Source organism: Amyelois transitella, chromosome Z, assembly GCF_032362555.1.
Source record: "Amyelois transitella isolate CPQ chromosome Z, ilAmyTran1.1, whole genome shotgun sequence".
NCBI classification, from domain to species: Eukaryota; Metazoa; Arthropoda; class Insecta; order Lepidoptera; family Pyralidae; genus Amyelois; species Amyelois transitella.
The window spans coordinates 9,989,072-10,000,000 of NC_083535.1; the positions used below are offsets into that span (position 1 = coordinate 9,989,072).

Below are 10,929 nucleotides of genomic sequence, written 5' to 3' on the forward strand. Positions count from 1 at the left end.
GTATACATTAAGTATATAGTAAGTCAGTTTGAGAAAATAATTGTTGCGTAAATAATTCATGATGAATTTTCAGTGAGTACTATATGTTAGCCATGCATCTGTTCGTAAATGTAAAATTATAATATTTCGTTTGTTTCCCTTTGAAAATATACCTAAAGACATTGCACAGTGCCAGTAATTACCTTTCTTTTTAGATTTTTTCTTGAGGACTATTTTCTTTTGCTCGTTTACAGTAACGATTTCTTCTACATCATCGGGCTTTTGGTCCTGAATTTGCTTTTCAACCTCAGTTTCTTTTATAATAATTTCTTCTAAAGATTTTTCATTTTGAATTTTTTTCTTCTTAGTTTCTTTTTTTGATATAATCGCTTCACGTTTCTCTTCAACCCTATCATCATCTTGTATAGGTTGTTTTTCTACAGGTTTCAATTGCACCCCTTCTGGTTTCTCTTCTTCTGGTACCTTTGGCTTAGGTATGGGTTTGAGTACCACTTCTTCTTTGGGTTCTTCTTTTGGCTTTTGTTTCTTTGTTGGTTTTAGTTGTATATCTTCTAGTTTCTCCTCTTCTGGTACCTTTGGCTTAGGAATGGGCTTAAGAACAACTTCTTCTTTAGGTTCTTCTTCCTTGGGCCGCCTCTTCCCTGTGGGCCATTTGACTTCCTCGGGCTGTGCCTCTTCTATTGGCTTTTGTTTCTTAGTTGGTTTCAGTTGCACCTCTTCTGGTTTGTCCTCTTCGGGTACCTTTGGCTTAGGAATGGGCTTAAGAACAACTTCTTCTTTAGGTTCTTCTTCCTTGGGCCGCCTCTTCCCTGTGGGCCATTTGACTTCCTCGGGCTGTGCCTCTTCTATTGGCTTTTGTTTCTTAGTTGGTTTCAGTTGCACCTCTTCTGGTTTGTCCTCTTCAGGTATCTTTGGCTTAGGAATGGGCTTAAGAACAACTTCTTCTTTAGGTTCTTCTTCCTTGGGCCGCCTCTTCCCTGTGGGCCATTTGACTTCCTCGGGCTGTGCCTCTTCTATTGGCTTTTGTTTCTTAGTTGGTTTCAGTTGCACCTCTTCTGGTTTGTCTTCTTCTGGAACCTTTGGCTTAGGAATGGGCTTAAGAACAACTTCTTCTTTAGGTTCTTCTTCCTTGGGCCGCCTCTTCCCTGTGGGCCATGTGACTTCTTCAGGCTGTGCTTCTTCTATTGGCTTTTGTTTCTTAGTTGGTTTCAGTGGCACCTCTTCTGGTTTCTCTTCTTCTGGAACCTTTGGCTTAGGAATAGGCTTAAGAACAACTTCTTCTTTAGGTTCTTCTTCCTTGGGCCGCCTCTTCCCTGTGGGCCATGTGACTTCTTCAGGCTGTGCTTCTTCTATTGGCTTTTGTTTCTTAGTTGTTTTCAGTTGCACCTCTTCTGGTTTGTCCTCTTCAGGTACCTTTGGCTTAGGAATGGGCTTAAGAACAACTTCTTCTTTAGGTTCTTCTTCCTTGGGCCGCCTCTTCCCTGTGGGCCATGTGACTTCTTCAGGCTGTGCTTCTTCTATTGGCTTTTGTTTCTTAGTTGGTTTCAGTTGCACCTCTTCAGGTTTCTCCTCTTCTGAGACATTTGGCTTAGGAATGGGCTTAAGAACAACTTCTTCTTTAGGTTCTTCTTCCTTGGGCCGCCTCTTCCCTGTGGGCCATTTGACTTCCTCGGGCTGTGCTTCTTCTATTGGCTTTTGTTTCTTAGTTGGTTTCAGTTGCACCTCTTCTGGTTTGTTCTCTTCAGGTACCTTTGGCTTAGGAATTGGCTTAAGAACAACTTCTTCTTTAGGTTCTTCTTCTTTGGGCCGCCTCTTCCCTGTGGGCCATGTGACCTCTTCAGGCTGTGCTTCTTCTATTGGCTTTTGTTTCTTAGTTGGTTTCAGTTGCACCTCTTCAGGTTTCTCCTCTTCTGGTACTTTAGGCTTAGGAATGGGTTTCAGAACAACTTCTTCTTTAGGTTCCTCTTCCTTAGGCCGCCTCTTCCCTGTGGGCCATGTGACTTCTGCTGGCTGTGCCTCTTCTATTGGCTTTTGTTTCTTAGTTGTTTTCAGAGGCACGTCTGTTGGTTTCTCCTCTTCTGGTACCTTAGGCTTAGGAATGGGCTTAAGAACAACTTCTTCTTTAGGTTCTTCTTCCTTAGGCCGCCTCTTCCCTGTGGGCCATGTGACTTCCTCGGGCTGTGCCTCTTCTATTGGCTTTTGTTTCTTGGTTGGTTTTAGCTGCACCTTTTCAGGCTTCTCCTCTTCTGGCACCATTTGCTTAGGAATGGGCTTAAGAACAACTTCTTCTTTAGGTTCTTCTTCCTTGGTCCGCCTTTTCCCTGTTCGCCATGTAACTTCCTCTGGCTGTGCCTCTTCTATTGGTTTTTGTTTCTTTGTTGGTTTTAGTTGTATATCTTCTGGTTTTTCCTCTTCTGGTACCTTTGGCTTAGGAATGGGCTTAAGAACAACTTCATCTTTAGGTTCCTCTTCCTTGGGCCGCCTCTTCCCTGTGCGCCATTTGACTTCCTCGGGCTGTGCCTCTTCTATTGGCTTTTGTTTCTTAGTTGGTTTCAGTGCCACCTCTTCTGGTTTCTCTTCGTCTGGAACCTTTGGCTTAGGAATTGGTTTGAGCACCACTTCTTCCTTGGATTCTTCTTCCTTGGGCCGCCTCTTCCCTGTGCGCCATGTGACATCTTCTGGCTGTGCCTCTTCTATTGGTTTTTGTTTCTTAGTGGGTTTCAGTGGCACCTCTTCTGGTTTCTCTTCTTCTGGAACCTTTGGCTTAGGAATTGGTTTGAGTATCACTTCTTCCTTGGATTCTTCTTCCTTGGGTCGCCTCTTCCCTGTGGGCCATTTGACTTCTTCCGGCTGTGCATCTTCTATCGGCTTTTGTTTCTTAGTTGGTTTCAGTTGCATCTCTCCCGGTTTTTCCTCTTCTGGTATCTTTGGCTTAGGAATGGGCTTAAGAACAACTTCTTCTTTAGGTTCTTCTTCCTTGGGCCGCCTCTTCCCTGTGCGCCATGTAACTTCCTCTGGCTGTGCCACTTCTATTGGCTTTTGTTTCTTAGTTGGTTTCAGTTCCACCTCTTCCGGTTTTTCCTCTTCTGGTACCTTTGGCTTAGGAATAGGCTTAAGAACAACTTCTTCTTTAGGTTCTTCTTCCTTGGGCCGCCTCTTCCCTGTGCGCCATGTAACTTCCTCTGGCTGTGCCACTTCTATTGGCTTTTGTTTCTTAGTTGGTTTCAGTTCCACCTCTTCCGGTTTTTCCTCTTCTGGTACCTTTGGCTTAGGAATAGGCTTAAGAACAACTTCTTCTTTAGGTTCTTCTTCCTTGGGCCGCCTCTTTCCTGTGCGCCATGTGACTTGTTCGGGCTGTGCCTCTTCGATTGGCTTTTGTTTCTTTGTTGGTTTCAGTTGCACCTCTTCTGGTTTCTCTTCTTCTGGTACCTTTGGCTTAGGAATGGGCTTAAGAATAACTTCTTCTTTAGGTTCTTCTTCCTTGGGCCGCCTCTTTCCTGTGCGCCATGTAACTTCCTCTGGGTGTGCCTCTTCTATTGGCTTTTGTTTCTTTGTTGGTTTCAGTTCCACCTCTTCTGGTTTTTCCTCTTCTGGTACCTTTGGCTTAGGAATGGGCTTAAGAACAACTTCTTCTTTAAGTTCTTCTTCCTTGGGCCGCCTCTTTCCTGTGCGCCATGTAACTTTCTCTGGCTGTGCTTCTTCTATTGGCTTTTGTTTCATGGTTGGTTTTAGTTCCACCTCTTCCGGTTTTTCCTCTTCTGGTACCTCAGGCTTAGGAATGGGCTTAAGAACAACTTCTTCTTTAGGTTCTTCTTCCTTGGGTCGCCTCTTCCCTGTGCGCCATGTGACTTCTTCGGGCTGTGCCTCTTCTATTAGCTTTTGTTTCTTAGTCGGTTTCAGTTCCACCTCTTCCGGTTTTTCCTCTTCTAGTACCTTTGGCTTAGGAATGGGCTTAAGAACAACTTCTTTAGGTTCTTCTTCCTTGGGCCGCCTCTTTCCTGTGCGCCATGTGACTTCTTCGGGTTGTGCCTCTTCTATTGGCTTTTGTTTCTTTATAGGTTTCAGTTGCACCTCTTCTGGTTTCTCTTCTTCCAGTACATTTGGCTTAGGAATGGGCTTAAGAACAACTTCTTCTTTAGGTTCTTCTTCCTTGGGCCGCCTCTTTCCTGTGCGCCATGTAACTTCCTCGGGCTGTGCCTCTTCTATTGGCTTTTGTTTCTTAGTTGGTTTCAGTTGCACCTCTTCTGGTGTTTCCTCTTCTGATACCTTTGGCTTAGGAATGGGCTTAAGAACAACTTTTTCTTTAGGTTCTTCTTCCTTGGGCCGCCTTTTACCTGTGCGCCATGTAACTTCCTCTGGCTGTGCCTCTTCTATTTGCTTTTGTTTCTTAGTTGGTTTCAGTTGCACCTCTTCTAGTTTCTTATCTTCGGGCGCCTTTAGCTTGGAAGTCGGTATAAGGTGGAGATCATCCTTAGATTCCGTTTTGTCAATGTCTATATCTTCAGACAATTTAAGAATGACTGTATCTTCTTCTCGTGTTACTGACTCTTCTATGATTATTGTTTCTGATTTGGGAACAGAGTCCTTTCTTACTGGCCTTAGACTCACATCTTCTAATTTTTCTTTCGTGACAGGTATCTTCTCTACCTTCGTCGGCCGTAACTTTATACATTCTTCAGTCCATGGCGTTGCTACTTTCTGTTCGTCTATTGAACGTCGTATTTGCTTTTCTTCACTGCTTCGTTTTCTCAATTGTTGGGAAGACCGAATATCATGTTTATCTTCCTCTCTTATTTCCGTTTCGGGCTTTAATTGTTCTCTTGGTTTTCTCCATGCTTTGGTCGTAAGGTTTTCTTCTATTATTATTTTCTGTTTTTCCTCAGATTTTAAAACATTTTGTTCGTCTACTTTTAAGATTGTTGTATCTTCGGTAGTTAACATTTTCTGAATATTTTTATCGTCTTGTCGAGGCTTTCTCCAATAGTTAACTTCTAATTTTTCTTCCTTCATTGACTCTCCTTTTTTGCTTTCACTTTGTGTACGCCAAGGAACTGACGTAGTTCTTGTTTGAACATTTTCAACATTTTTCAATCTCAAAATGTTTGCCTCTTCTGTAGATTGGTATAATTGTCTATTTAAAATTATGCTGCCCTCTTCAGATGTCAGTGCTTCAGAGTCAATTTTTTCTTGAAACTTTTTTTGAGAAACTGTACGCCGTGATTCTGAAATAAATGAAAGCATTTATTTAATAACAAAATTTTATAAAATACCGACCAAGTGCGAGTCGTACTCGCGCACAAAGGGTTCCGTACCGTCATCACGTTTGTTTCGTAAATATTTATTTTTTATATTCACACGTTTCTACGTGTTAATTCAAAACGACGAAATAATTGCTTAAAAATTTCATATTTATTGAGCTAAAAAAAAAGAATTTGAATGTAATAATAATTTAGTACCCAGTTTCTAGTAGACCGACAGTATAATTACTTCGCACAACAAAAGTTGAAATGAGTTTTCAAACGTGCCATTCTTTGATTTTCTTTTAAAAAACTAAAGCCAGATATTGTATGTCATTTATATAAAGGTTATGAGTATTTTAACGTCAATTTGCATATAAATTGGAAATAGAGTTCAATATGTAAGATATGTATATGTATAATAATAACAAATTTTATCTCACATAATTCCGAGAATATGGATAATTTTGTGATTAAATCATTCGATAAAAGACTTAATATATAAAAAAAATCGGTAAGTAATAAATAACATGAATTGAGAATTGCCCTCTAGGTGAAGTGCGAATACAATAACAGTAAAATATACTAACTGATGCCTCCAAAATCGTTCGCGTGGCTAAACGAGTTTTGTTAAGGTGTCATTTCTATTGTTTTTAAAGTTTCGCTTGACCATCATGGTGTTCCATCAAATGTTAGTTTTCAAAATCATTTATTGCCTACTAACTTTAATTACGCAGATTCGCCCGCGCGAATTTAGCCACCTATAAAAAATAAACGTTTTTCACAAATTCCACTTGAACCATAGTTTTTACCGGGATGAAAAGTACCCCATGTCCTTCTCTAGACTCTTAATCTATACATATAATAAAAAAGGTAAAAATATTGTACATTTAGTATTTTAGACCGAAATGGATAGACACATAGGAAATTTAGTTCTACCTTTTTGTCTGTCAGTCTGTCTCTCTGTCTGTATGTATGATCACGTTTATCTCCGAAAGTACTGAATTGATTTACTTAAAACTTTCACCAATTGCTTTGTTTTTACTCAGAAAAAAATTTAAAATGAACTCAAGGCATGAATTTGCCTGCAAATAAGTCACGAAATTTAAAATTCAAAGTCATTTATCATTATACGACAGCATAATACCTATAACATATAAATATAAGTGAAAATCAGTTTGATAATACGTATCCTGGTTTTGCCGCACATAGCATGCGTAATTCTCACGTAAAAAGATTTATGGTTTGTTGGTCTACTTTAGTACCGTGTGGTTCCCGGCACCAATATAAAAAATAATAGGACCGCTCCATCTCTTTCCCATTGATGTCGTAAAGGCGACTAAGGGATAAGCTTACAAACTTGGGATTCTTTTTTAGGCGATGGGCTAGCAACCTATCACTATTTGAATCTCAATTCTATCATTAAGCCAAATAGCTGAACATGGGCATTCAGTCTTTGCAAGTCTGTTAGCTCTGTCTACCCCGCAATGGATATAGTCGTGACCATATTTATGTATGTAGTCTACTTTAATTTCGACACCACCGCAGCGGCGTCGATGGTCCAGTGGTTGGCGCGTGAGACTGTGAAGTTGGCGGTCTAAGTTTGAGCCCCAACAAAAACAAGATATTTATTTTAAATTTTTTTTTGTGTTGTTTGAGTATTCTGTTTAAAAAATCTAAAAAAATAAAATGGTAAAAATATTTTGTCTGTATGTAGGTATTTTGAGTGAGATTGATAGAGATTTTTTTTTAAATTTAATAAAATATATACATATATATATATATATGTTACAGTTAAAACTAGTTTTTAGATAGAACGCGTTTTCCCTAGTTAGAACTAGTTTTTACTAAATGCCTTTGTTAAAACTAGAATTAACTAATTTTTCCGAAGAGAGCCAGTTAAAACTGTTCCGACCAAAGTCAAAAAGAATGTGTCTGCAAGAAAAATGGTTGCCTTTGTAACACAAAGTGCCACGATAGTTTGTCTTGTAATAACAAGTAGATCCTCATCCTTTTTATAAATTTAAGATTGTTTAATTTTTATTTTGTATGACAGAGTTGAGAGGAATAAATTGTGGTCAGCACTTTCTATGCATGGGGTGAGCAGTCTCTTAATACGAGCACTAAAATCCTTATATGAGGATTCGAGTGCTTGTGTCAGGATAAACCTTTCTCAATCTTAAACCACTCAGTGTGCGCTCGCACATATAAAAATCCTGTAAAAGTGCTCTCAACATTATCTAAACAACATGATGTAAACGGTTTTATAGGTAAATAACATTTACCCGCAGGCTTGCTCGCACAAATTGTCGTTTATCGCAAATCCCGCAGTGCATTGAAAAACAGTATTTATTACCGTGATGCAAAGTATCTAATGTTGTGCTTATAACGTTTGTTTAAAATAGAAATTTACACAGTAACAAGAAAATAGTAAGTAGGTTCATAGTTATAAAAGAGACCAATCACTTGCAATGGCGGATTAACGTGTTTGATGGTTGAATATAAAGGGAGACAATTTCTCTTTAATAACATCGTTGAAGTCGATTTCGATCTAATGAAACCTCCCGAATTATTTTTCGCATATTTTCAATGTGCAGGGTATGCGTTTGACCAGAGATCCTGGATTGGGTGAGTCAGGAAGCGACTCTCATCTGACCTCCGCAACATTTACAGGAGAACCTAACCCATACTGGATCAATTATGATAACACACCATTGCCTGAATTTGCAGGTTTCCTCACGATATTCTCCCTCGCCGTAAGAGCATCTGTTAGTATTCAAACTATAAATAAATAAATAAAATAAAAAGGAACTTTATTTTTCTCCACAACAATACAATTGGTGTCTTAACTATACCATAACTAATATACATAAGTCTGTTGTGGAGAACTGGTGCCTGAACTAGGTATCCGAAGGAACCTGGAACTATCATATAACTTCAGAAATCGTCATTGGTACATGGCCGAGTTAGGATTTGGACCTGTGCCCTCTATGCGAATACATACCTACATACATAAAATCACGCCTCTTTCCCGGAGGGGTAGGCAGAGATTACCTCTTTCCACTTGCCACGATCTCTGCATACTTCCTTCGCTTCATCCATATTCATAACTCTTGACCTGACCCTTTACTAGGACGTCCTTAATTTGATCAAAATACGTTTGTCTAGGTATTCCCACTCCGACCTTTCCCTCCACACTCTCCTTGTATATCTGCTTAGTCAACCTGCTTTCATTCATCCTCTCCACATGACCAAACCATCTTAACATACCTACCCTTTTCTATTTCTGTAACTACATCTTCTTTCACGTTACAACATTCCCTCACGCTGTTCCTTATCCGGTCACTCAATTTCACACCCATCATACTCCTTAACGCTCTCATCTCCACTGCATTTATTCTGCTTTCGTGCTTCTTTTGCCATACCCAACTTTCACTCCCATACATTAATGTCGGGACCAACACGCCCCTATGCACAGCCAGTCGAGCCTTTTTGGATAGTTTCTGACTGCTCATAAAGGCATGCAAAGCTCCATTCACCATGTTCCCCGCGTTCTCTCTCTATGCGAATCACGCATTTTAACCAAGTACGTTAACTTACCGATTCGACCACCGACGCTCCTTATACCTACCTACATTATTATTCACTTCTAAAGTGGTAAAAAGTCTTACTTTGAAACTGTAGTAAAAATCAGAATAAATATTGGTTTGGACAAAATTTTATTGAGTATTTCACTGTTAAGACATGGGATAATTCCGATAATTATATTTTCTATTTCGAAATCTATACGAACTATTTTTTTAAATTTTAATAACGTTTATGTGACGGACCTTGATTGGTCATGCCAGACTTCCACGCGTGTATGAAGTCGTCGACAATACGTTTTTTGTGAACGAGTCAGAATCCGACACGCACATGATTTTTGATTAGGTATGTGTAGAATGTTAATGTACGAGTCTAAAATCTAAAACCATTGGTAACCAACCAAGGTAAGATTAACTTTTATTAGTGAAACAAGGGTGACTGGACTCCTCAACACCCAGCCTAAACCATAGAATCTATAGGCTTGAAATTTGGACATGTGCTTTATGTTACCACGTAGTATTGCTTATAGTTTTCCAAGCTTTAGATGACTAGAAGTCGGGAAATCATGCTGCATCATGGCAACACTACGCACTAGTAACAACCAACCCTCAGATCAGATTTATTTAGAATCCGGTGTTGAAACCTTGCCCTATCCACTATAAATCCTAACTTTGCTTCCTGTGATACTTTTTGCTTGTGATAATTAAGGAAAATTTATAAAAGGATTTTTCTTTTCATGTGCAGGCAGCCTAAGAAGTTCCAATTTAATGAATGAATAAAACTTTGCACAGAGAAAAAACAAGGGTTTTCGACAAAATCTTCTAAGTATATTAGTTTCTTCTTGTCTCAAAACTTGACTACGTATCAACAGTAAATGCGGCTCCATAGATAACACCTTAAACATTTCACTACATACGAATAGGTACATAGAAAAATATATACCTTTGTCCCAACTCGAATGAGAATGCAGTCGCTTCATTCACATATTTGGTTAATTGACTATACCTAGCTAATTAACATAAGTCTAGTTAGTAACCTGAAAGTCTGCTGTACTGTTTGTTATACGTTGCCTTTTCCTATTCGACTGATTTGTTATCTAAATGTACATAGGTGTTGAGTCTGTTGAGTGCCATCAGACTCATAGTCGGGGACCCCAAGAGGGGATTTTGGGATTCACAAAAGCGTGGCTGATTAATATACTTATTGGGAGAAACCTTGTACCCGGTTAGGAACTTCCACCAAATATGAGTCCCATTATATGGCCGCTCGCCAAAGTTAAAGAATCAGATTAGTAAAAAAAATGATCATCTTGACATTCTCGAGCGAGGCAATTCTATCGTTTTATTTTGAAGTGATTAATTCAGGGATTACTATAAATATATAACTACGATTACCACAAGTCGAAGTAAAAAAAATTTACCGATGAAGTTTAATGCGTGCATCAGCTACGTTATTTTTCCTCTCCCATTCTTTCTCTATTCTCTTATCAATTACTGTTACATTCCGGCCCTACTCTCATTTCTGTTGCAATTATAATTAAGTGGATATACTAAGTTTACCATAACGCCATTAAGACTGATCACACAGACTCGGTTGTGGCATGGCACCATTGAAGATGATTTTTAAAAACAAATTTATATTATAGTTATTTATGAATTAAGTATTTTACTTAAAAAACCTACACTTTATTATTTGCATGCTATGTCTTAAGCTTTTCAATTTATTAAGTTCAATGATTTAAAGTTTATAATAACATACATTTTTAAAAATACGCTGTTCCCCCATCGTTTAAAAGGTATTATATGAAAATAAGGTATTATATGAAATATCATCTAAGTTTTGCAACCTAATCTCTCCAGGTCTCTCCAGGTTAGAATCGTGGACTATTGATAGTAGGGGACTATCAATAGCTACGTTTAGCTGGACGGAATTGAAATTTAGAGACAGTGTTAGGCCATTCAATCCGATATTTTTAAAACAATATTATAAGGAAAAAATTATGGAAAGAGACCAAGAGGGAAAGTAAGAATGAAATATTTTGATCGATTCTATATAAATCCAGTCAAGTGCGTATTGAGCTATTTGCATTGCAGGATTCTGTAGTTGC

The 10,929-nt window shown here is 38.8% G+C and overlaps 1 protein-coding gene and 1 long non-coding RNA gene across 9 annotated transcripts in view; one reads left to right on the plus strand and one right to left on the minus strand.

The window, feature by feature from the left end:
• The window catches only part of LOC132903951 (uncharacterized), a 107,280-nt gene that overhangs the window by 68,967 nt on the left and 27,384 nt on the right, over positions 1-10,929 (plus strand). The window lies entirely within an intron of this gene.
• The window catches only part of LOC106133798 (titin), a 114,326-nt gene that overhangs the window by 67,499 nt on the left and 35,898 nt on the right, over positions 1-10,929 (minus strand). For all 8 annotated transcript variants that reach the window (XM_060953659.1, XM_060953663.1, XM_060953662.1 and 5 more), the window contains exon 22: positions 183-5,222. In XM_060953659.1, coding sequence (XP_060809642.1) covers positions 183-5,222 — 5,040 coding nt within the window. The remainder of the gene's footprint in view (positions 1-182; positions 5,223-10,929) is intronic.